Genomic DNA, 26728 nt, shown 5'->3' with positions numbered 1-26728 from the left:
CTCCATGAATTTACCTGCAATTGCCATAGTTTTATTCTCTTTTAATGCAGAGTAATATTCCATTGTGTGTGTGTGTGTATGTGTGTGTATATACACACACACATACACATACCACATTGTCTTTAGGATCCCATATTTTTAGGTGTGTCTGGATACAGAGTTTAGAGATCAAAGACAATGCCTACTACACTGAAAGGCACAATATCCTCATACCGGAAAGAAACCACATTTCTTCCTATGTCATATGAAGGACAAAGGAAGAAATCATTTTGCAGCTGTGATGCAGGAGCCAGCAGCTGAGGGATCCAATTCCTGGAAAACTTGAGTCTGGTCTAAAATATAGGCCTGGCAAACGCACACTGCATGACATATAGTGTGCCTACGTGGACTAGGAGAAAATCAAACATGGAAAGAGATTTACACATGGGACAACTGGTAGAGGAAACTCTCCTGGCTCTCCCTCTCCTCCTCCAATCCCACTGCTTTCAGGACATGCTGAGAGAGAAACATAATGGCTGGGGGTTTGAAAGGGCTGGAAGAAGAGATTGAGTTTGGAGACTGAATCTGAAACCAAGAAATATGGGGACTAAGAATTGACTCTTCCACCACATGAGTGGAACCCAGGGGAGAACCCTGGGGTACAGTCTTCCAGTGTGAACCAGCAGTTGGTGGGCCCTAAAGGTGGGCTGATTTAAAATCTTCAGGCCAGCTGGCATTCAGTGAAGAGCCTGTAGCCTACCTAAACCTAAATCCTGCCCCTACCTACCCAATTACCTCTCTCACCCTAGCAACCCCACCCTGAGGGTGGAGCATGATGCTTTAGATCTCCCTGCCTACCAGTGCTGAGAAGGGTAGCAGAGAATTATTTGAACTCCAACAGAAACAATTTTATAACTTTTCATCAAGATATTTTTTTTTCATTTTTTCTTTTCTGTAATTGCTAGCTTAATGGTTTATGGACATTTAAACATATTCATGTTGCTTTTTCTCACTTCTAGCATTTTTTTTTTGAAAATATTTTTTAGTTGTCAATGGACCTTTGTTTTATCTTATTTATTTATATGTGGTGCTGAGAAGCAAATCCAGTGACTTACACATGCTAGGCAAGGGCTCTACCACTGAGCCACAACCCCAGGTCTCTTTTCACTTCTTTCTTTTGCTACCAGCCAATTTCTATTGTTCTCTTTCACTCTTCCTTTAATTTACTTGTATCTTCTCTTCTCCTCATCATAATCATCACATCCTATATCACTTCTGTTCTGTCCCTGAAAACCATTCAAAATTGTAAACTCTTTTGATAACTTACTGTTTTTATCATAGGCAATAACTAATCGTATCATTTTCTATAACAAAATATCTGAGGCTGAGTAAATTATAAATAAATGCAGTTAATTAATTCAGTTTGGGTACTAAAAGTCCAAACCAGCTCCATCATGGCAGCCTCTACTGAGGCCTTTCTGAAGCAACATAACCTGGCTGATGGCATCATGCAGCAGGTAACTGCAGGAGTGGCCAGTGGCACATGGGGAAGAGATCACATGGTAAAAAAGAACAAAAGAGAGCAAGGTAAGGAAGCCAAATTTGCTTTACAACAGCACATTCTTACTTAAGCATTTGTTGAAATGTCTTCTCCTACATTTCCAATTTTATTTACACCTCCTCGTTTTTTGTTAGTTTAGCTAAAGGGTGGTTTTTGTTTGTCTGTCTGTTGTTTTGTTTTTTGGTACCAGGGATTGAACCCAGAGGTGCTTAACCCCTGAGCCGCATGCTTAGCCATTTTTATTGCTTATTTTGAGATAGGTTTTGCTAAGTTGCTTAAAGCCTCACCAAGTTGCTAAGGCTGGATTCGAACTTGTAACCCTCCTGCCTCAGCCTCCTCAGGATCTGGAATTTCAGGTGTATACTACCGTGCCTGGTGCTAATGGGTTATTTGATTCTTTCTTTATAACTTTAAAACAATTCTTAGCATTATTGATTTGTTACTATTCTTTATTTTTTCTCTGCTCCAATCTTTGTGATGTCCTTCATTCTACTAACTTGGGGCTTAGTGTTCTCGAGACTATACTTGTAGTTCCTTGAGGGTAGTTGCTATAGACTGCCCTTATTATAGGATGCTTTTCTGAATCCTATAATATTTTGAATGTTGTGTTTTCATTTCTGTTTGACTCAAGATATTTAAAAAATTTTTCTTTATTCACATCTGACCCATTGGTTTTGCAATGTATAATTTCCACACATTTGAGGATTTTCCCAGTTTTCCATCTATTCTTAACTTATGATTTCATTCTGTTTTGGTCAGAAGAGATATTTAACATAATTATAATCTTTTAAAATTTTTAAATTGTTGTGATTTTTTTCTGGGATGTAATTTGTGATCAGTCCAGCAAAATGTTCTCTGCATGATTGAGCAAAATGTATATGCACTGCAGCTGGGTGGCATGTTCTGTTCATGTCTCTTAGGTTTATTTATTCTGTAGTGTTGTTCACATATGCTACTTGCTTATTAACCTTTGGCCTAATATATAGCTACAAGAAAGCAGGATATTAAAGTCTCTCACTATTTTTATATTTTTATTTCTCTCTTTTTGTTTTAAATTCTTGAGCTTGCAAACAATTTTTTTCCTAGTGAGATAAGAATATACCCAACTGGTACCTTGATATCAGCTTGGTGAGACTATGAATCTTAATACCCCCCCACCCCACCCTCAACACATACACACGAAGAAGGCACATCACCTCTTTTTTTTTTTTTTAAGAGAGAGAGAGAGAATTTCAACATTTATTTTTTTAGTTATCGGCGGACACAACATCTTTCTTTGTATGTGGTGCTGAGGATCGAACCTGGGCCGCACACATGCCAGGCAAGTGCGCTACTGCTTGAGCCACATCCCCAACCCCTTATTTCTCTCTTTAGATCTGTCAAAGTTTGTTTCAGATATTTAGGTGCACTGATGTTGTACACAGAAATATTTATAATTGTCATATATCTCTCTGATACATTGACCTTTTATCACTACATGATGACTTTATCTCTTCTGACAGTTTTTGACTTAGCATCCATGTTCTCTGATATAATTCAGTGTCCCTATGAAAGGGGGAAATTTTGGACAGAGGGAAAACAACAAGTAGAGATTAGAATTATGTGGTTGCAGACCAGGGAACTACCAGAAGCCGGGAGAGAAGACTGAATTAAATCATTCCTTAACAACTTTAGAGGCACAAGGGGCTTGAGGATATCACGATGTTGGACTTATGGCTTCTAAAACTGTCATACAGTAAATTTCTTTTTCTTGTTAAGCTACATTATATACCTTTGCTATTACAGCCCTAGCAAAATAATAGACATGAAAAACCATCAAATCAAGTTTGGTCTCTAAGAACTAGTGGTAAAAAACTAAACTAGTGTGTGTGTGTGTTTTGGGGGTGGGGGGGGGGGGAGGCAAGAGAGTCCAGCTGCAGATATGCTTTGTCTCTGAGTCATTCATTGGCCTTAGGAAGAAATATGTAGATGAATGCTGATGTCTGAGTGTCTCTGAATAGGTTCAAAAAAAATTTTAATGGAACTTGAAGTCCTTCAACAGTTCCAAAGTATGATTCAATGTTGAAATAAACTGAGACCAGGGTAGTAGTGGTTTGAGCAAAAGTGCATAGTGTGTATGAGGAAAATATCAAATAGGAGTAAGGAAATAAGTCTTATTCATATTGAACTATTATTGGAATACAATGAGAGTAAGGAAGTCAGGGCTTTTTATACTGAGTAGTAAGTAGCTTTAATAGAGACAATGGAGCCAGAGTGAAGAGGAATTTGAGGTTGTTGCCATGCTCTGAATTCTGAAAGATTCTTGTTGCTAGGAAGCTCAATCTAGAACTCAATTAAATGAGAGACAATTGAAAGGGAAGGGATTCATTTTTCTCTTTGTCATGAAAGTTCTCAAAAAAGTCTTTGTTGGTGGGTATTAGATATGAGACATAAAGAAGGCTATACCTAGAAATGATCATGGGAATCATCACTTCATCTATTGGTAAGTTATTCAAGAGTTTAGCTCTAAAGAAGAGAAACTCAAATAAACAGGGTACTAATGAACACAAACTCACCCACCCTACTTCACTACCACCCTGAGAAACCATAATTTCTTGAGAGATATTCAGATCTTTAAGAGCATTAAGCACTTTATCATTTCTTATTCTACTTTATTGGCTTGGGACACAGTGAACCATTTTTAATGTATTGTTACTCAAGTTTGAAAACACTGAATTAGACTCTTATTAAATAAGAGTGAGGAGCCATGAGCAGTGGCATGGGACTATAATTCCAGCAGCTTGGAAGGTGGAGACAGGAGGATCACAAGTTCAAAGCCAGCCTCCTCAAAAGTGAGGTGGTAAGCAACTGGGTGAGACCCTGTCTCCAAATAAAATACAAAATAGGACTGGGGATGTGTCTCAGTGGTGGAGTGCTCCTGAGTTCAATACCCAGTATGCCCCGCCACACACACACACACAAAAAAAAGAGGGAGGGTCAGTGGTAATTAGAACACGTAGATGGACGCATTGTTGAAGTTTTGGCATATGATAATCAACTTTGAGAACTCTGTACTATCAGAATATTATTTCACTTGATGAATGAAAAGATTATATTCCCTCAGGGTCTTTGCACCTGGAGTCACTATATAAAACAATGTCATGAGTGAAAAAAGGCTGGCTTGAATTTTGTTTTCAGTTTGTTTTCCTATTACCTGCTTGCAAGATGAGGTCTTAAGAATACATTGTGAGGGGCTGGGGTTGTGTCTTAGTGGTAGAGTGCTTGCCTGCATGTGTGAGGCCCTGGGTTTGATCCTCAGCACCACATAAAAAAATAAATAAATAAGTGTGTCCATCTACAACTAAAAAATATATATATTTTTTTTTCCAAAAAAGAATACATTGTGAGAGACTTATTTTTGTTCACTCTCAACAATGCACACAAGTAACCAATGACTATTTCCATCACAACAAAAATCTACACACCTGCATAATTTTAAATACATATAAAGAGAGAGAAGGACAGCAAAGAAGCTGTTCAGAATTTTACTCACGATTTGGAGAAGCTGTCCTCAAAGATGTCTTTTAGTGACCTTGCTTACTTCTGTGGGTTTTTGGCATTCGTGAAGTTAGGGGCCTCTTTACTTAATTATGTCCCCAAGCAATCAAAGTGCTCTCCTCACTTGAAAGATGAGGGTAGTGACCAGCCTCAGCCGGGTCCCCTGCCACCTATCCTCCATGACAAAGAAAATTACCTGATCCTGTCCTAAAAAGGCATTAAGTGAAGAATTCTTGGTTTTGCAACTTAAATTTACCGCGCGGTGGAAATCTGATAATAATAACAAATCGCAAAAACAAAGACAATATTGTTGAGGGAACACGTTGATGAGAAAAATTGAGGGGGAAAAAAAAAACCAGAAAGTTGAGAAACCATGTAAACAACAAAGGCACAGGTTATTAAAAACATGGAAGTATTTAAAATCAATTTCTGGCCCTGCACCTCCCCGGCCCGCGTGGTTGCCTGGTGGCTTCCACTTCAGCGGCTGAGAGAACCTGGGGAAGGACGGTGGCCCGCGAGGCTCCTAGCGGACAAAACGGCCGCGATATCCCTGAGCCAAGCTAGTGAGGCGGCGTTGATGGAGGGGCCTTGCGTCGCACAGCGGACTGGTTTTAGGTCTCGGTCCACCCTTCTGCCTGGGCCAGAGGAGGCCAAACTGCCTGTGGGGCTGGAGGGGGGTCCGGTGCTTGAGAAGGGGAATTCTCTTCACCGGGATGCGAAGACTATTCAATCACCAATTGCACAAAGTGACCCTTGTTGGTTTGGACAATGCAGGAAAACTACCATCCTTTACCAGTTTCCTGTGAAGTTGTGCATACATCCCCTACAATAGGAAGTTACACAGAAGAGTGATTAATAATACACTTTACCTACGTGGGACATTGGCTGCCAACAATCTGCATTTTTTCTTGAATACTTACTACACCAACACGGAGTTTTGAATAGCAGTTGTGGACAGTACAGAGAGGATTTCTGTAACTAGAGATGAACTCTAGGAAAGCGCCTAAGGACCTAAGAAAAGCTGGATTACAGTTTTTTGCTAATAAGACGTGAAAGACTGCAGGACTGTAGCATAAATCTCCTAGTTTTTGAAGCTAACTTCTATTAAAGATCATGAGGGGCATACCCAGGCATGTTATGCTCTTACTGGGGAGGGACTATGCCAAGAACTTGAATGGATGTCAGGATTTAAGATTAGATGATCTCTACTGAGCTCTTCTCATAGACTTGTATAAACAAAGTGCTGGACTTTCCCTGAAAACTGCAAAAATTAATGGTTTAAATATACTTATAATGAACTGATTTAAATTTTTTTTCTACAAGAAGAAAAATTTAAACCACTTATTTGAAAACAAGATGAAGTCTCATCTTTCAATTTGCTTTCTCATTTGTTCCTTCCAAAGTACTGTAAAGGTCGGGCGAGCGTCGGAGGAAGAGACCACCAAGAGACTGTCTCATGCAACAGCAAAAGGTTTATTGGGGGTCCAGCATGCTGGGGCTCAGAGCTCACTTGAATAGAGCAGAGAGAGCCCCGGGAACAGCTTAAGCAGAGCTTATATACTTTCCTTGGAGAGGGCAGGGACTTCACATACAGCATAGCCAATCGTTGCACGGTTTCTGGGAGGGGTTGTTTTCGTAGAGCAACCAGATGATCAGTGGGCATTTCCAGGAGTTGTTTTCAACTTTTACATGAGTTTCAGGTTCCAGGAAAACAGAACTTAATTCTTATATTCTTAACCTTTTCATTCCCCACTTCTTTTTCTGACTACTTCTAATCTTAAAAGTAAGAAATCATAATTATTGAGGGGTATCACACTCTATTTCTGCCAGTAAGGCATATTGTTGTCTGATTACCATAAGTTTAACTTGTCCAATTTGAGCTTGGAGAAAGGAAACTACACGGTTGAGCAAACAGGGTCCTACAGTTAGCAATAATATGAGAATTATTAATGGACCAGCCAGAGCTGATAAAAGCATAGTTAAGCAGGGGACTGTGTGAACCAAGACTCAAACCACCCTTTTTGGGCCTCTCTCTCTTGCTGACGCTCTTCAAGGCATCTTCTTAATTTACTCATAGATTCTTTTACAACTCCAGTATGGTCAGCATAAAAACAACATTCTTCCCTCAATGCAGCACAAAGGCCCCCTTCTCTCATGAAGAGGAGGTCCAACCCTCGCCTGTTCTGTAAAACAACTTCAGAGAGAAAGGTTAAAGATTCCTGTAAAAGCTGTGATGGAGGTTTCTAATATCTTTAAGTTTTGGTCTATTGCTGCTTCTAATTGGGTCATTTGTTGTGTCTCACGGACCAGGGCAGTGGTTCCTGTGCCCACCCCTGCAGCAACTCCTATTCCTAATAGGATGGCTAAAGTGAGGGATACAGGTTCCCGGCGGAACCGGGTTGTATGCCCCCCTATTTGATCTTCAAACGAACCTGCGTCATGATAGAGCACTCTGGGAAACATCTGTACCATTACACAATAATTTACAGAGCTGTTAAATACCTGGGCTGAAATGCAAGGAGTTAACCCTGAGCCACATGCCCACCAGTTCCATTTTCAGGGGTAAGGAAACCCTGTGTGGTGCTAATTTTTTTTTTTTATCTGGGTACATAAGTGTTGTTTACTTTTAGGTGGGGACCCTATACATAAGCCTGCCCCGTTACTTCTGGGAGGGTTAACTTAGGATTTCCACCCCAATTACAGGAGGAACTCTGCGCTTTTACTGCACAAGACCCGTCAATTGCTATCCCTTCATAGTAAGGAGGAGCAGCGGAGAGACAGAGCCAACAAGACTGAGTGAGGTCTGGTTGTGTGGAATTCAGTACCTCAAAGGCTCCTTCAGTTAGCCCCCAGGGGGAGGGGTTGACTTCACTCTGGATTGGGGAAGTAAAAGAAGGTGAAACTTGAGGAGTATGGGAAAGTGAAGGGATCCTAGTAGATTTAGGTTCGGGAGGTCTATGAGGCCCAATTCCTGGCTTGAGGGGATTGGGCCCTATGGCTAAGGGGATTTCTTTTCTTTCAAACCGGATAGTGAACCAAAGGCCAAAATCATATCCTGTGGTGTAAAATCGCATTCCATAGGTTTTTCCTGAAAGCCATGTCCAGATATTTCGGTTTCTTCCTTTGGAGGTGAAGGTTATATTTAGGGGGTTACATAGGCTACTTGTGTCACATGGAGTAGGGTCAGCTAGTCCAGAAGTCCCTATTTGGGGGTGCCATTTAAATGGGAGACATTGTTCTGGACTTAACTTGGTATTATTTCTTCCTACCCGAATCAGACCATCAGGGGAGTTTGGGTTCCACCAGGCAGCCCCTGTATGCTCACATCCCCATGACTTACAGAAGAAGTCAGCTTTTCCCCCACACAGCCGTGACTGTTTGCGGCTTCAATAGTCCGCCGGGCAAACATAGTAATCTAGGCTAGCCAACCTACATCTGGCTTGCGTGTCTCTACATCCATAATGTTTGTTTCCATTATCTATGGTACGGAAGGGATTTAATGAAATTTTAGTGGGATCCTCTTCATCAGGGATATCCCAATAGGAAAGACCCATAGCCAACTGACAAATGTCTGGGTGGAGAGATGGCCACCAGGTCCCTAAGGGGGCTGTATGCGAGATAGACCATACTTCCTGTCCAGTAGGATTTGTGATCAGCCATCGCTGCTGAAGGGGCTGATGAGGGCTAGGACTACTGGTGATCAAGGGGAGAGTCCATAGCCCTATCCACAAGGCGAATACACAATTTGAGAGGGTTACCAGTCTTTTCCAATTTCCAGGCAGAGTCTGGACAGGGCGCAGGCTTGAGATGAGAGGCATGGATCCAGGAAGTGATTCCGTCTACCTTTACTGCTTTAGGTGTTATAAGTAGCACCTGGTATGGTCCTTTCCAGCGGGGTTCCAGGGATGACACCTGATGTCTTACGTAGACGAAGTTTCCCACTTGATATCGGTGTGGAGTCCCTTCGTCCCAAGGTTGGTAGGCAGTGGCCAGCTGTTTCCATAGGTATCACTGGATTCTTTCAAGAGCTTTAAGTCTGTCAAGCAAGGGGGTGTGAAAGGAATCGTTAGGTCTTAGAGTTGGGGTTAGGTCCCTTACTGGAGGAGGGACACCATAGAGAATTTCATAGGGGGTGAGGTTACACAAAGAAACAGAGGGAGTATTTCTTGCACGAAACAGTGCATAAGGCAGGAGCATAGTCCAATCTTTTATGCCGGTCTCTAAGCTTAATTTCGTTAAGGTCTCTTTAATGGTTCTATTCATTCTTTTTACCTGTCCTGAGCTCTAGGGTCTATAAGCACAATGTAACTTCCAATTAATCCCCAGGGTCCTGGCTAACCCCGACTTACCTGGGCCACGAATGCCGGTCCATTATCAGACCTATTACCTTAGGCAGGCCGTATCTTGGAAAAATATCTTCCAGGATCTTCTTGACCACCATTTGCGTCATTTCTTTTTTTGTGGGGAAGGCTTCAATCCATCCTGAAAATGTATCTACGAAGACTAGGAGATATTTAAGTCCATATCTTGCTGGCTTAATTTCAGTAAAGTCCACTTCCCAGAATTGTCCTCGTAGGCGCTTTCCTGCAGGAAGCTTGGAAGGGTAAGCATTAACCAATTGACAGACCCGACAGGCTTTTGTTACCCATTCAGCTATTTCCTTTTGCTGTGAGTCGGTTAGTGGAAAACTCTGTTCTTGATCCTTCAGGAATGCCTGCAGTTTCTTTGAACCAAGGTGAGTGAGTTGATGTACATTTTTAACGTAGTGTAGGGCTTTCTGAAATTGCAGGCTGGGCTCAGTGAAATTGAGGAGTTCAGTGTCAGTGTCCTTAGATGTTAAGTTGTCGGGGTGCTCCGACGTAGTTAAATCTCCTGACTACGTTCCCCCCTTGTGGAAAGTGTTAACATAGTTACTCTGTTTAGGGCTGCCAATTTAGCCTCTTCATCCGCCCTCCTGTTCCCGACCGCTACAGGATTGTTTCCTTTCTGGTGTCCTGGACAGTGCACTATAGCTAGTTTCCTAGGGCTTTGCACTGCTGAGAGGAGGCGGAGGATCTCATCTCCGTTTTTTATTTCCTTTCCCGCTGAGGTTAATAGTCCCCTTTGCTGGTAGATAGCCCCGTGTATATGAGCGGTAGTGAAGGCATAGCAGCTATCTGTGTATATGGTGGCCTTTTTGCCTGCCGCTAGCTCTAATGCCTTCGTGAGGGCGATCAGCTCTGCCTTTTGAGCTGATGTTCCCTCCAGGAGGCTAGAGAACCAGATGACTTTAGTTCTGCTAACTATTGTTGCTTCAGCCCGCTGCTTACCGTCCTGGAGGAAGCTGCTGCTATCAGTGAACCATATGACATCAGGGTGGGGCAGTGGCTGATCCTTTAAATCCCGTCGTATACTGGTTTCTTCTGCCAGTATATGTTGACAGTCATGAGTGATGGGTCCTGATGATTGTTCAGGTAGTAGTGTAGCCGGGTTAAGTGGGGCGGGGGGTCCCAGTGTTATTCTGTCCTTGTCAAGCAACAGACTCTGATAGTGTGTTATTCTAGAGTTTGATAGCCATCTGTCTGGTGGTTGGCGGATGATGCTCTCTAGGGCATGGGGGGCTATAATGGTTAGCTTCTGCCCCAGCGTTAACTTATCAGCATCCTTGATTAGTAGGGCCACCGCTGCTATAGCTTTTAGGCAATGGGGTCATCCACCAGCCACTGGGTCCAGCTTTTTAGACAAGCAGGCTATAGGCCTTTTCTAGGGTCCTAGAGTCTGAGTGAGCACTCCTTGTGCTATTCCTTTCTTTTCCTCAATGTAGAGAGTAAAGGGTTTTTCTACATCCGGGAGTGCTAAGGCTGGAGCAGATAGCAGTGCCCTTTTGATGTTATCAAAAGCTTGCTGGTGCTCAGGGGTCCATTGGACATCTCCCTTTAACAGCGGGTATAAAGGAGCAGCTAAGGATGCAAACCCAGGTATCCATAACCTGCAAAAGCTAGCAGTCCCAAGAAACTCTCTTGAGTTGCCTCCTGCACAACAGTTTGTTTTCTGGGCTCAGTGAGCCATCATTTACTGCCCCTAAGGGAATAGCCCAGTAAGATTACTTCTTGCTGGCAAATTTGGGCTTTTTTGGCAGAAGTTCTATACCCAAGTTGAGCAAGCTCGGATAATAGTGCTTGGGTCCCAGACTCACAGTTTTCCTTGGTGTCGGCTGCCAGTAGCAGGTCATCCACATATTGAAGCAAGGTGACTTCGGGGTGCGTAGTTCTGAAGTTGTTGAGATCTCTGTGGAGGGCTTCATCAAAGAGAGTGAGGGAGTTTTTGAACCCCTGTGGGAGTCTAGTCCAAGTTAGTTGACCAGACGTTCCGGTTTCTGGATCTACCTACTCGAAAGCAAACAGCAACTGACTATCTTTATGCAGAGGCAAGCAAAAGAAAGCATCTTTTAAGTCCAGAACAGTATACCATTTCCGCTCAGGGTTCAGAGTGCTAAGCAGATTGTATGGATTAGGTACCGAGGGGTGAATGTCCTGCACTCTGTTGTTGATCTCTCTTAGGTCTTGAACAGGGCGATAGTCCCCAGTTCCTGGCTTTTTTATTGGTAGCAGGGGAGTGTTCCAGGCCGATTGATAGGGCCTTAGGACCCCTAAGGCCAGATATTTCTGAATGTGGGGCCTTATCCCATCTTTAGCTTCTTTGCTCAGAGGATATTGTTTGACATTGATTGGGGAGGCTGAGGTTTTTAACTCCACTGTTATTGGAGGTTGTTTCACGGCTAGGCCTAACCCAGCAGTTTCTGCCCAGGCATCTGGGTAATCTGTTATCCATTTCTGGGGTAGCTTGCCTGTTTGATCAGTCTTGGGGGGTGTAAAGACTTGATGTTCATCTTCTACTGACATAGTTAAAGCCGTGACTATAGGAGTTTTTACTGAAGGATTTAGAAATTCCACTTGGGGGCCTTCAGGGTTAAAAATTATTCTGGCCCGGAGCTTGGTGAGCAGATCTCTGCCCATCAATGGAGCCAGGAATTCTGGGATTAGTAGGCAGGAGTGATGGACTTTTCCTTTCCCCAGGTCCATGGTCCTCTTAGTTGTCCAAGCCCGATATTTACTGCCGTTAGCCCCTTGAACTAGAGACCTTTTATTTGATAGAGGGCCCAGTGGGGCCTTAAGGGCTGAGTATACTGCCCCTGTATCCACTTCAAAGTTTACTGGGGTCCCCTACACTTCAAAAGTTACCCTGAGCTCGGGGAGGGGATCCGAGCCCCGACTTTCCTAGTCATCCTCCAGAGTCAGAATAGCTGGCTGGCGTGGCTGTCTCTTTCTAGGGCACTCTTTGGCCCAGTGTCCTTTTTCTTTACAGTAGGCACATTGATCTGAGGCCAGGGGTGGCCTCTGGCGTGGGCCCAGGTATCCCTTCATGTCTCCCTGTTTCTTAATTTCTGGCCTATTTGTTGTTGTGACCAGGACCTTAGTCAATGCCTTAGTCTGTCTTTTGCTTCTCTCATCCTCCCTTTGCTCCCTTTCTTTCTCCCTCCTTTGTTCCTTCTCTTCCTCAGTTTCTCTCTTATAGTATACCTTCTTGGCTTCTCTGACTAAATCTCTCAAAGTCATATCTTGTAATCCATCTAAGCATTGTAACTTTCTTTTAATATCCAGGGCAGCTTGCCCATAAAGGCCATCGTGACAGATGCCTTCTGATCCTCTGCCTGAGGATCAAAAGGAGTATATCTCCTATATGTCTCCATAATTCTCTCTAGAAACATAGAGGGAGATTCACCAGGCCCTTGAATAATCTCTCTTACCTTGGCCAAATTAGTTGGTCACCTAGCGGCTGCTCGGAAACCCACTATTAGAGCCCGGCAATAAGTGGACAGATGCTCCCTACCTTCAAAGGTGTTGGGGTCCCAGTTGGGTCGGTTCAAGGGGAAGCTGGCTTCGATTATGTTGGGAAGTTGTGTTGGTCGCCCATTTGGTCCGAGGATATTTTTTCTAGCTTCCAGGAGGATTCTCTCTCGTTCCTCTGTCATGAAGAGAGTCCCTAGGAGTTGTTGGCAGTCATCCCAAGTAGGCTGGTGTGAAAACATCAATGACTCAACCAGACCTGTGAGCCGGGTGGGGTCCTCGGAAAAAGGGGGATTGTTATTTTTCCAGTTATATAGATCTGAAGAGGAGAAAGGCCAATACTGGTAGGCTTGCATTTCTCCCCCATGGCCATCGTCAATCATTGGCCCGTAGGGACAGAGGGGGAGCATCATCACGGGAGCTCCAGGGTTTTCAATCATTCGCCACCGGCGAGTTCCTTTAGCTGGGCCAGCTTCCTCCAGGGGAGGAGGGGCTGTGTGTGCCATGGGGGAGTCATCTGGAGGGTGCTGGGCCGGCCCAGCTTCCTCCAGGGGAGGAGGGGCTGAGTCAACAGCAGGGGAGTCACTTAGAGGGCGTTGGGGGTTGGGGTACGAGGACAGAGGATAAGGAGGGGGAGGAGAGTCCAGTAGAGTCAAATCTTGAGACTCAGGGAGAACAGAGGGTGGTGGAGGAGGAGGAGCAGAGGGTTTGAGAGATAGAATCGTGGGGGAAGGAGTAGGAGCGGGGGCAGGGACAAGGAAAGGCTTCACCCATGGAGGAGGAGATTCGCAGAGGTCCTGACAAGTTAAGATATACGGCTGTTGATCTGGATGGCTATGTGGCCCTGGCTGAAAGACAATATCTCTGACTTTCCAAATTAGTAGGAAGTAGAAAGATCCTTCTAGGGGCCATCTGACTCTAAAGTTGGGCCATTCTGAGGCACAGAGAGTCTGCCAGGTCCGGCGTTTTACTGAAAAAGAAAGATTCTGAGCCCTTAAGTGGACTTCAGTCCAGTGATCAAGGGTCAGAGACAGAGGCGTTGAAGTGCTCTGTCCCATAATGAAAGATACACAAACAGTGAAAGCAATGACACACGACACAGACAAGACAAGACAATAAAGACAGACAATGGACGTCCAACACTGAGACCAGGACTGAGTAGCCGGCAAAACCCGATGGGCTGGCAATACCAAATCCAAAACAAAATATCACCGAGTCGAGGAGACTATTGTTCCTCTATTTCCCGAGTCCTCTGGGGCGTCCCCCAGGGATGTGGCCTGTGGCTCTGTGGCATGTCTGTCAGCCACCATTGGAGAGAGCTCATGCTCTTCACCGACAGCCACTTTGCCAAGCCCTAACCTGAAACCTGAAACCGGAAAGAGGCGCCTTACTTACCCCAAGAGGAGTCCGTTGGGGTCTTTTGTCCGCTGCTGATGGATCTCACTGGGGCCTCCAGTTGTAAAGGTCAGGCAAGCGTCGGAGGAAGAGACCACCAAGAGACTGTCTCATGCAACAGCAAAGGGTTTATTGGGGGTCCAGCATGCTGGGGCTCAGAGCTCACTTGAATAGAGCAGAGAGAGCCCCGGGAACAGCTTAAGCAGAGCTTATATACTTTCCTTGGAGAGGGCAGGGACTTCACATACAGCATAGCCAATCATTGCACAGTTTCTGGGAGGGGTTGTTTTCGTAGAGCAACCAGATGATCAGTGGGCATTTCCGGGAGTTGTTTTCAACTTTTACACGAATTTCAGGTTCCAGGAAAACAGAACTTAATTCTTACATTCTTAACCTTTTCAGTACTATATTAGAGCTGCATTTGACATTTTACTCAATGAATCCTCTCAGGACAATGTATAGCCCGTGCTAAGTACAAAGGGAGAGGTTTGAACTTTAAGAGCTTTATTATCAATATACCCCTCCCTAAAATTGAATATTGTTCTCTTCTTGTTCCACTAAGTCAAAATACAAATCAGCACAGATACTGTTTCCAATATATTAAAATGTAATGTTACTTATGAAAAAAGTATTTTGCTTAAAGTTGTGTATGTATAATGTATATACCTCAAGCTTTGATTTATGTTCTAAAGAAAAGCAAATAATGCAAAAATTAGTAATACCCTTAGTTATTGCCCTAATGTGATAAGTACTGGCATTAGTATAAGTGCCATTTTATACTTTTCCTTTAGTTTCTCTGTATTGTACTAACCAACCCCTGCCTCAAATTGAGCTTCTCTTAAAAAAAAAAAAAAAGATACAAGAAAAAAACTTGTATACCTATTTTGGCTGTTCAATAACACACGTGGAAACATGTAATCCAACTCAGTGAAATATCTGTCAAATTTGTGGCTTTACCAGGGACACGATTGTACAGTGAGCTTTATCAGATTATTCTTTGTATTGGTTTAAATTACTGAATAGATTATTACTCCATTCATCAGTCAATCATAGATTGCAATTAAAACTATCAAGTGATTTCTTCTTAATTGAAAACTATTGTATAAAACATGTCCACCCAGAGAGGTAACATTCTATAAATATTATTAATTAATTTAGCTACAATCTTTTGAAGTATTAAATTATATATGTCAAGCAGTTAAAATGAATTTGAGAGTACAAGTAAGGCATAAAAATTTTCCAGGCAACATTTCAAATTTTTTAATTTGCAGATATCCTACTTTTTATCTTAGGAGTTGGAATACTTGTCAGTTTTTGTTTGTTTATTTGTTTGTTTGTTTCTGAAAGTTTTTGTCCATCTTCTTTCACTATGTAAATGCAATGTATAACAATTAATAATGCAAATTTTTTTTGAATGCTGTTGGCTAAAAAATTGATTGACATTTGATGTATTATCTTACTAAGAAATAACTTGACCCAAAATAACTTTTGTTTGCTTAAGCTCTTTTTTTAATGTATGAAAATTGAAGGTTATTTTTGTCATGATTGTGAACAGAATTATCTTGTGTTAAAACATATTCTTGAGTACTCTATTTGTATCTTTTATGCCCTGAAAATTTTAAAGTTAATCCAAATTGGCATGTTTAGAATATTCAAGAAAAAAAATAACTACTCTTTTAAATTTTTTTTTTTAGTTGTAAATGGACCTTTATTTTTACTTATTTTATTTATATGTGGAGCAACGAATCGAACCCAGTGCCTCACATATGCTAGGCAAGTGCTCTACTATTTAGCCCCAACCCCAGTCCCAAATAACTACCTTTATTAAAACTTTTTAATTTTTTAGTTGTACATGAACACAATATTTTTATTTTATTTTTATAAGGTACTGAGGATTGAGTTCAGTGCATGCATGCTAGGTGAGCACTCTACCACTGAGCCACAACCCCAATCCCCCAAATAACTACTTTTAATACCAACCTTTTAAATTTCATGAAGATTTGGGTAGGAAGAATAGTATATACTATAAGCATTGATAAAATTTTTAAAATTTTTTCTATAAAATGTAAAATGATGAGTATCTAAATCCAGGTTGGGTATGCATCAGTGTTAACTTTGGATGTTTCATGTTTTATATTTAAGTTTTAATGTTCAAAATTCAATTAAAATATTAGTATTTGTCAGGCTTTTACAAAAGTAAATCCTAAATTACTAAACTTTGTCCATATGTACTCCTACTTTTGAAATTACTTGTCATATATTAAAAATTCCCTTAAAAAACCCACGGGGGGAAAAATCAATATGTTCGTGACTTCATCCTTTAGGCTGAGCTATCAGGCTATCTTATTCTAGTTCTGTGTGTCTCCCCTTCTTACTCATCCTGCTAAATAGACTCTGCTGTGATTTATTTCCTTAGAAGTATTGACCGTGTGTTGACACAGTGGTGAAAAAAGGTGACAGCATTCCTCTAGATTGGTTTGAGCACTTCGGTCAACAGGGGTTGAACCAACGGAGTCTTGAGCTGGGGTATGGGAATGAAAGGTCAGTGATGGGAACTTGAAAAATAGGAGAACATGGAAGGCAAATTATGTGTGTCCTCTATGAAACTGATGAATAATTTTTAATTAAAATTAAGTTATGGACAACTAATATGTGAGAGTTAAGTTAAGATGGCCAAGCATGATGACATGATATAGGACATGGCTATAGGTCAATGGCTAAAGACAGTTGACCACAAATTGTAACAGAAACACACTCACACACACCTGGGAGCTTGTGGTACTGAGGATTTAGCTCAGTGCATTCATGCTAGGTGAGCACTCTACCACTGAGCCACAACCCCAGCCCCCACAAATAACTACTTTTAATGCCAACCTTTTAAATTTCATGAAGATTTGCTTAACACAGTGGGAACATAGATAAGATTATTGGTGGAGAAGAAACTAGCAGTAGACACCCAACACTTTCTGGCTTAGCAGCACTGATCAGGAGGTTGTTGAGAGAATTAAGAAGAATAGGAAATAATGGTGGAAGGAGACGGCTGCTACTTTTGTGATTTAAAGTGGCTTTGGCAACCAAAACAAGGTACGACTGAATATCTGATCTGTCAGACAAAGGGGTTTCTGAGAAAGGAAGACATCTTCCCTGGTGGGCTTCCCAATGTTGACTTATAAAATTATGTTAAATTAACTAGGAAAAAGGAGTTCTCCATAAACAAGTGTTAACAGGGGAAAAATCATCTGCTGCTATGTTTCATGAGTAGATGATTCCATAGGGATGGGAAAAAATTTTTAGAGAGAAAGCACAAAGAACTTAGAATCAAGATGAAATAAAAATTAAGGTGAAACGTGTCCTGAATCCAGGAAGCAACAGGTGCTGAATCTGTGCTCTTTTGTGTTTGAATTTTTTACTATGGAAAGTGGTGTTTGATCAGTGTGTTCTAGATTTCCTCATTGTAGATTCCACATTCCTCTGCTGCCACTGTTGCTTTCTCCCCCAACCAGCATTGTGGTTCTTAATGTCACCACTTTTATGTTACCATTCCTTTAATGATGTCATGAACACCTTGGATACTCTCTCTAAGTCAAGAAAAATAGGCATTTTATATGGAAACTATTGAATGAAATCTAACAGATTCTTAAAATATATCTTTGGTACAAACATTATGTAAATTTATGTTACAGATCATTAAGTTATTCCAGGTTGTATCACACTTTGATGTTTCCCAGGTGTGCTGCACAGTAACTGCATATACTGCAGTATCTTTCCTACTTTGCTTGATAACACAGTAACAAATCAGTATTAGCAGACAGGCAGTGTGCTATTATCAGATTTCTCATTTGTACTCTTCCATCATAGGATATTTGTACTCTCAGAATGATTGTTTAATCTGTATTTTTGTAGGTTTTGTCATTTCTGAGACAAATCCATGGGAAGGTTGATCTTAGAGCAGTTTCCTCAGGATCCTGAAATGCCAGGGATTTTGATGCCTATGTTCTGGTACAACATCATCTGCACCAAAACTTTCCTCCATTCTCCCAGGGTTCATTGATTTCGTTTTCATATTAAGAGACACTTTATTTTGCTCCCACCCTCCCTATTTCTGTTCCTCTTCCAGCTAGCTTGATCTACTTTTCTTTATATAGGGCCAGATATTTTGAAAATAGTATTTTGTGTATGAGTGTAATCATATAAAACACTTTTCAGTAACATCTATCAACCCAAGTTATGTATTCCCCCTTCCAACTCCACTATTGCTTGTTTTATTGCCCGAAAATATCCATTATGAGCAGATTCCAATATTTTTGAAGGACAATTGATGCTTTGACATGGAAATCCAACAGAATTGGAAGAAGATCAAACAAATCATAATTAGTTGCACGGAAGCCCATATTAAGAATCATGAAGAAAAGTAATGTATATAAAATTGTTTTGCATATTTCTCCTGAGTAGTGTGTGTAAATAGTCATTTGATATAGAAAAGGCAACCAATTATTATTTATTCCAAGTCAATTTGTATATATTGTAATTCCTCATCAAAACAAGGTATATATTCAGCTTTTCATTCAGACTCTTGTTTTAAATATTTATTGGGAAAATGTTTCCACTTGTACATGTATTTAGAGAATGGTTCATGAACCCACAAGTCCTTCGTCTATGTATGGCAATTTTCAACCAATGGGCAGTTGTCATTCTTTTCAACTCCCACAGTCTGACTCCACCTCACCAAAACTAAAGAGCAAATCTAGTGCACTATATGGAGTCATACCCTAAAAAAAACCACTAATGCATTTTAACCCATACTCTGCTATTCTTCTCCACCTTAGACTTTTCATAATTTAGCCACCCCATCTCTGCCCTTCTTTTCATTTTTTCTTTTAGTTGTGTTGCTCTGATGAATTGACTCTGCCAGAAGACATCCAATTAAAGGTCAGTGCTGCTTGCAACCAAGTCAAAGGGAGAAGACAGGACAACAGCACTTCCTGCCCTGCCCCTTTGCCTCCTGTCATAAACCATGATGGCTGTGGGTGAGGCCCTGGTGCATATGAGGATCACTGTCCTACACCTCTGCCTGGGCATCTTGCTTTTCCTTTCTGGATGGGCCCAGATTGGCCACTCTCAACACCACAGCCTCCCAGAAGTAGTGATACCCTTGAGGATAACTGGCACCAATAGGGTCATGAGACCCCGTGACTGGATCTCCTACAGTCTGCACTTTGGAGGCAAGAAACACATTGTCCACATGAAGGCCAAGAAACTTCTGGTGTCCAAACCCTTCTCTGTGTTCACCTACACAAAGCAGGGTGCTCTGCTCGAGGACCACCCTTTTGTCCAGAGTGACTGCTACTATGATGGCTATGTGGAAGGGGACCCAGAATCCCTGGTTGCTCTTAGCACCTGTTTGGGGGGCTTTCAAGGTATGTTAGAGATCCATGACACCGTTTATGAAATCAAACCCAAAAGACTTTCTGCCACATTTGAACATCTGGTTTATAAGATGCACAGAGAGAAGACACAATTCCCATCCATGAGATGTGGACTAACAGAAGAAGAACTAGCACGACAACTGAAGCTCCAAAGGCGTGATAATTCCATTCTGAGGCAAAGTGGTTATGAAGGCTGGTGGACCCACACATGGTATCTTGAAACAATTTTGATTGTAGACTATCAGCGATTCCTTTATAAGCAAAGTAATGTTTCATTTGTTATACAAGAAGTATTTTTGCTTGTCAATAACATACATTCCCTGTTAAGTCCGTTGGGTGTTGATTTGATTTTACTTGGAATTGAAGTCTGGAATGAACAGAACTTTTTTAAAGTGAGTAACAACATATTTAGAACCCTGTATGAGTTTTGCAATTGGAAGAGAGAGAACCTAGATTCTCGCATAAAACATGATCTTGCACATTTTTTGGTAAAACAAAATTTTGGTATGTATTTTGGCTTAGCCTATGCTTCAACAGTATGCATACCTGGTTTGGAATGTGGAGTGGATAGTTTCCCAGATGATGACCTGTATGAAGTCTCACTTACCATAGCACATGAGATGGGTCATAATCTGGGTATGTACCATGATGTATGGATATGTAAATGTGGGCAACGCCATTGTATAATGTCTGAAGAACGATCAGATGGCACAAGATTCAGCAACTGCAGTTATGCTCAAATGTGGGAAAACTTTATATATATGAACTGTATGCTCAACACACCAAAACAAGAGGACATCTTCAGGGGGACTGGCTGTGGGAATGGTGTGGTTGAAGAAGGAGAGGAGTGTGACTGTGGATCCCCAATTTTGTGTACAAACCATCCATGTTGTTCGGTAAGATGCACTCTGAAATTTGGAGCTGAATGTGCTTCTGGGCTTTGTTGCGAAGACTGCCTTCTCTTGCCACTGGGTCAAGTGTGTAGAGAAAATGTCAGTGAGTGTGATCTTCCAGAGTGGTGCAGTGGTACCTCACCTGAGTGTCCAGAGGATGTGTATGTGCAGGATGGGGTCCGTTGCATGGGCGGTGGCTACTGCCATGAGAAGAGATGCAATGCACGTGATGAACAGTGCAGACAGATCTTTGGCAAAGAATCCAGGAGTGCACAGGAGAGTTGCTACACAGAAATGAACAGGCGAGGTGACCGCTTTGGTAACTGTGGTCTCAGTGATGATCACTATGTTATGTGTAACATATCAGATTTCCTCTGTGGAAGAGTTCAGTGTGAGAATGTGAAAGAAATTCCCTCTTTGAGAGGTCACACTACTGTGCATTGGATTGACTTCAATGGTGTGACCTGCTGGGGTACCGACTATCATTTTGGGATGACCATACCAGATATTGGTGATGTGAAAGATGGCACAGAATGTGGTATTGGACAAGTGTGCATACACCGGAAATGTGTCTCAATGTCATTGTGGGCAAGTAATTGTTCACCAGAGACCTGTGCTATGAAAGGGATCTGCAACAACAAACATCACTGCCATTGTGACCCTAATTGGGAGCCCCCAAACTGTACAAGAGATGGTCATGGAGGGAGTGTTGACAGTGGTCCACCCCCTGCAATAGAAGTGCAAGAAGGGAGGGCGAGGAAGAGAACACCACTTTTTATATTACTTTATTGGCTCTTGTTTACATGTTTGTGGCTTTTGATTTTAATTACAAAGAAAACACAGCTTAAGAAAAAAGAGGAAAATGTGCAGCCTTCATCTAAGAAGGAACAATTGGGTGCTCAAACTTCACCTGAGATGAAAGAGTTGGGTGATCAAACTCCACCTGATATGGAACAGCTAGACAATAAAATTTCACCTGGAATGGAAGAATTGGATGATCAATCTTCACCTGAGCTGCAACAGCTGAGGGCTTCAACTTCAACTTCATCTGAGGCAGAGGAGCTCAATGTTTAAACTTTATGAGGAACAGAAAAACAAAATTTTGCAATTTTGGAAAATAATCCGAATCTTCAATTAAATTCCCATCCATTAATATTAGTATCCTGGCAATAAAAATGTTATTGCAGATTTTAGAAAGCACTGACAGAAAGTTAAGATCATTTCAAGATCATAAAAATTCAGTATTTAATATATGTAATTCCTAGCTCATTCCCACTTTTCATTATTTCAAGCAATTTTAGTAGTTTGTTTTGTTATTTCTTTATATTAACTGTACTGGGGATTGAATTCAGAGCCTTGCACTCACTAGGCAAGCATTCTACCACCAATTACATCCCACCCTAGTGGTTTATATTTCATGGATATAGTTCTTTGCGTTTCTTTAGCAAAGGCCTACAGCATGGATGGATCAAGTGTGTATGTGTGTGTGGGGGGGTGCATATGTACTCGACATCTCTCAATTCCAAACCACCTTCCCTTCTCATTCTGCTCTGTCACATGGAGAGAGGAAATTTACAAATCACACCCCTTTGCAGTCCTCCCTAGCAGTTTCTTCCCTTGGGGGAACCAGAGAGACTGGATACCTGTGGGAACTGCTTGAAGTCTGTATCAGCATCATATCAGAGTTTTCATCTACGCACTGTAGTAGCTTTCAGTCTGCATGTTATTAAATATTATCAGCACCAGAGATACAGAAAAGCTACCAAACAACTTACCCTCAGATCCTGAGTCCTGGTTCTCTGGGCCTCAGAAGTTGGGGTCCTAGAACCCCACGTAATCTACTCCAAAGCTCCAAGTTTGAATAGCCCTGACCTCTTTCCATTGATCTCCAGTCCTAATGGTGACAGCTATGCCTTCTACTTAGTAACTTGTGGTTACCTCAGGGGTGTGGTTTCTTATTTTATGATTGAATTCTGAGAGCTATAAAACTTACCTTGGTATGATGGAGAACACGGGAAAGAGTCAGACATCAGAAGATTTGAATTTTTTCACCAATTCTCTTTATCCTCTTGAGAATATGATTTAAACTTAGGGAGAATGTCTTTGTAATCTCTAAACAGGACCAAAGCACTTGCCTCTCAACTCCTTTGCAACTTTGATTATAAAACAGGATAAGAAGATATTTATAATTATATATAGGATGTAATAAGTCTTGGTAAGTTTAATTTTCTCTGGGGAAAAGCCTAGAGAACTCCAATTAAGCCTTAAAAACCATACTTTGACATCATCAGAGAGCTGGGGAAGTTCAAACTGTAAGAAATTCTGAAGTGAGTTGAGAATCAACAGGCATTCTTTTCTCTGGAGAACTAGTGGATGCTGTATGTCAATTGAAGATGAGATCTGGCCCAGTGAGAGGAAGAGAAGCAGAACTCAAGTCCTCTGAGTTACTTCCCAGGGCTGCATTCATAAAGTAGACATTTGGAGGCTTGAACTTGTAATCAGTCCCATCAGCCATATTTCATGGAATTATGGGATACAAACTGGTGAGCTTGTCTGAAATTTCTGAAAGGCGTATTTTCCTAAATCCATGTTATATTTTGGACACAAGACACAGTAAAGTGGCTTGTCTCAAGCACATTGAGTTTCTCCAGTAAGACACTTACTGGATTCTGGCCTTTCATTTCACAGAAGGCTGAAGACCTAGATTATGAACCTTTAGATAATAGAGATTAGTCCCCATAATCCTTCAAAGCTGAGCAGTTAGTGTCATGTACACTCCCAAGTGAAAGTCGAGCAGGCCCATATCTGAGCAGTGCTCTATAAGTAAAGATTAAGTTGGGAGCCATGTTTTCCTTCTCCCCTCATATATGCTTCCATCCGGACTCGCCTACCACTCCCCTGAACCTTCCCCTATTCCATGAGCCAGTGCCTTCCCATTACCCCCTTCAGAGATGGACCCTACTGTCTGAGACGTTTCAAGTCCTTTTATAGCCTCACACCATGAGCTCATTCACATCCATCTCAAAACTTTTTTTTTTTAAAGAGAGAGAAAGAATTTCTTTTTAATATTTATTTTTCAGTTCTTGGCGGACACAACATCTTTGTTTGTATGTAGTGCTGAGGATCGAACCTGGGCCGCATGCTTGCCAGGCAAACGTGCTACTGCTTGAGCCACATCCCCAGCCCCCATCTCAAAACTTTTTGCAGAGCAGCTTTGATCACGTTCTCCCATTAGCCTTGTTCTCCCCTCCAAGGATTTGAGCTGCTTTGGGATCCTGGCCTGAGGGCCGGAGGACAATTACCACACACCTTCTTCCATTTACCTAGTGCTCTTCTTCTTCATCCACACTCTGGACTCATTTGGGTACAAGTCTCCTCTCTAGAACTTAGATCTTGGCCCCGCACCAAGGTTCTCACCCATCCCTTCCCCTTGATGAGTTCACTCCAGCTTGCCATGGGGAACTCCCAATCCCTTCCCCTTGGCGAGTTCACTCTTGGATCTTGGTTCTCAGGTCCTCAGCAGAGGTCATGAAAGCCCTGGCCAGGCAATCAAGACTCTCTAGGGGCAAAGCCCAGGACTAGGGAAGTAGTGGGCGACTCCCTTCTCAGTCCCAGACTCCAACTCACCATAGGGAACGCCCAGATCCCATCTGACTCAACTCTTGGCTGCCTCCTCACCCACTAAGCCTCACTCCACTTGGCTCCTGATCTAAAGGCCCATAGACCAGTTCAACCTTCTAATCTTCATGACTTTTGTGCAGGCTTTCTTCTTTCTCTACTCTAACCCTTCTCTTTGCTCATCTTGTTTACTTGCCCAGCTTCTACTTGCCATTAAAGCTCTGGATTCCTCCACAGACCCTACTTCTAGACAAGCAAGGGACCCGGAACTCTCCTATATAGTAAAGCCCTAGGCAGCAATCTCTCTGGCTGAGGCCACACTGAAGCTAACATTGACAAAAGACAGACTGAGTAGACTTGATAGGAGACCTAAGGGGGAAAAAAGTGTCAATTTAACTTTCCCCTGGTCTAACAACGTTGGCTGCAACCTCTCATTAAGGAGTCAAAGAAATTCACCTTTGGTGCCCCACTCACCATCCTGGCTCCCCAGAACCTAAAGGAACTCCTCATCTATAAGGGCTTACATTCCTTACCCCCCTGCTGCCTTTTATCTCTACAGGTTTCCCTGGTGGAAGATCCCAGTCTTACTTTCTACGCGTGCTCACCTTTAAACCCTGCTACTCCCCCTCTCTGCTCCTCACAACTCTTCTGTCTCTTCTCCTCTTACCCATTCATGCATTGAAACTCTGGAGGAGTTTCTTCCACATCCCTCCTATGTATAGGAAAGCCCCTTGCTCCAGGCAACATACACAGGGTTCACAGATGGCTGCTCCTTCCTTCAGGAGGGAGTTCATCAGCAGGGTATGCTAGTAGTCTCTCTAACCTCAGTTGTGGAAGTGGCTCCCCTCCCCAATAATACATCTAATCGGCAGGCTGAACTTGTTGCCCTCATCAGAGCCTTCACTTTGGCAAAGGGAGCCTTCCTCAAGGTCTACAGTGACTCTAAATATGCTTTCCGCATACTTCTCTCCCACTCTGTTATTTGGAAGGAACCTGGATTCCTTACCACCAAGGGGACTTCAATTACTAATGTCTCCTTTATCTCCAATCTCCTTCAGGTCCCAAAGCTTCCCACTGCCATTGGAACTGAGGATGGCAGATAAGTAACCCTCTTCTCCAGTGGGCACTTCCTTTCCTGACCTCTCTCCTTGTCATAGGCCTTTTGCTTATGCTTGCCCCCTGCACCATTATATTTATTCAAGACAAGATTCAAAGGATCTCTAACCGAACCGTGAATCAGCTTCTGTTACAGGACTTCCAATCCCTCACCAAAATTGAGCTGTCCCAAGTCAGCATCACCCAGCACCTCCTGACCATCACCACTGCCTCAGTGACACACCACTCTCCTAACAAGGGTCCGGACACTGCCCCTTCCCAGCAGGAAGAAGCTGCAGAAAATTGATCTATGCCCCTGTCCCTTAAAGACCCCAATAAGAAACAAAAAAGGGGGGGGGAATGTAAGGTGCTTACTTAGCATCTGGATGGCCATCTTAAGTGACAGTCGCCATGTTAAGAAAAATTTTGCTTTCCCTCCCAAGGGACTTTCTGAGAAAGGCTCACCACTCCCTCATACCAACCCCACCCTTAAACACCCACATTAGGACCCGCCCTGTTCTAATTCCTTAGCCACCCCCATAAAAGTCTCCAACACCAAGTCTATATTGCCTCTCTCCATTATGGAGAGATGTGCCTTTATTTGTCAGGTCTGACAAATAATATCTCAAGTGTATCATGGGATCCCTCGAAGAATAAAAACATTCACATTATAGAGAGTCCAGAAAGAAGAGAGGAGAAAAAGAAATATTAAACCTGTTTAATAAAATGTTAGCTGAAAACTTCCCAAATCTTGGGCAAGACATCAATAAACACGTCTATTAAGCTTAAAGGAACCTAATTAGATTCAGCCTTAACAATTACTCTCTGAGATACATTGTTGTCAAATATTTTAAGTTCAAGGCATAGAAATCTAAAAAATACCAACAGAAAAGCATCAAAGCACATATAGGAAAATCTCCATTTAATTAACAGCAAATCTCTCAGTGGATATCTTTCAAGACAGGAGAGATTGGGACAATATCTTTAAAACTCTAAAGAAAGAAACCAAAACAAAACAAAATCCCGCTGACCAAGAATACTATACCCAGCATGTCTAACCTTCAGAATGGAAAGTGAAACGAACTCCTTCCAAGACAAGCAAAAACTGAGGCAATTCATCATCACTAGGCCAGCCTTACAACAAATGCATCAAAATTACGTCAAAATAAAAGGATAATAGCTACTATCAAGAAAATGTAAGAAAGTGTAAAACTTAATAGTACCTCAATACACAAAAGAAAAAAAGGATCAACCCTTATCAATACAGAAACCAACCAACTACAAAGAACAAGAGAGGAAGGAGAGAACCAAAGCATATACAAAACCACCACAAAATTAACAAAACAACAGGAATAAGTCCTTACCTAGTAATAAAAAGTTGGAATGTAAATGGCTTAC

The 26728-nt window shown here is 42.1% G+C and overlaps 1 protein-coding gene and 1 pseudogene across 1 annotated transcript; both read left to right on the top strand.

Annotated features, from left to right (window-relative positions):
- Positions 1 to 1433: 1433 nt before the first annotated feature.
- Positions 1434 to 6279, top strand: LOC143398204 (ADP-ribosylation factor-like protein 5A pseudogene; annotated as a pseudogene).
- A 13036-nt stretch (positions 6280 to 19315) lies between these two features.
- On the top strand, positions 19316 to 21691 carry LOC143398203 (disintegrin and metalloproteinase domain-containing protein 25-like). The gene has a single exon (XM_076855265.1). It carries the CDS (start codon positions 19316 to 19318, stop codon positions 21689 to 21691), a length of 2376 nt encoding a protein of 791 aa, XP_076711380.1.
- The last annotated feature ends 5037 nt before the right edge of the window (positions 21692 to 26728 follow it).

Source organism: Callospermophilus lateralis, chromosome 4 (genome assembly GCF_048772815.1).
Source record: "Callospermophilus lateralis isolate mCalLat2 chromosome 4, mCalLat2.hap1, whole genome shotgun sequence".
Lineage (NCBI taxonomy): Eukaryota > Metazoa > Chordata > Mammalia > Rodentia > Sciuridae > Callospermophilus > Callospermophilus lateralis.
The sequence above is the reverse complement of the archived record's forward strand: the minus strand, read 5'-3'. Positions and strand labels throughout refer to the sequence as shown.

Coding starts and splice junctions, on each gene's coding strand:
- LOC143398203 (XM_076855265.1), top strand. CDS start 19,316: ATGGCTGTGGGTGAGGCCCTGGTGCATATGAGGATCACTGTCCTACAC.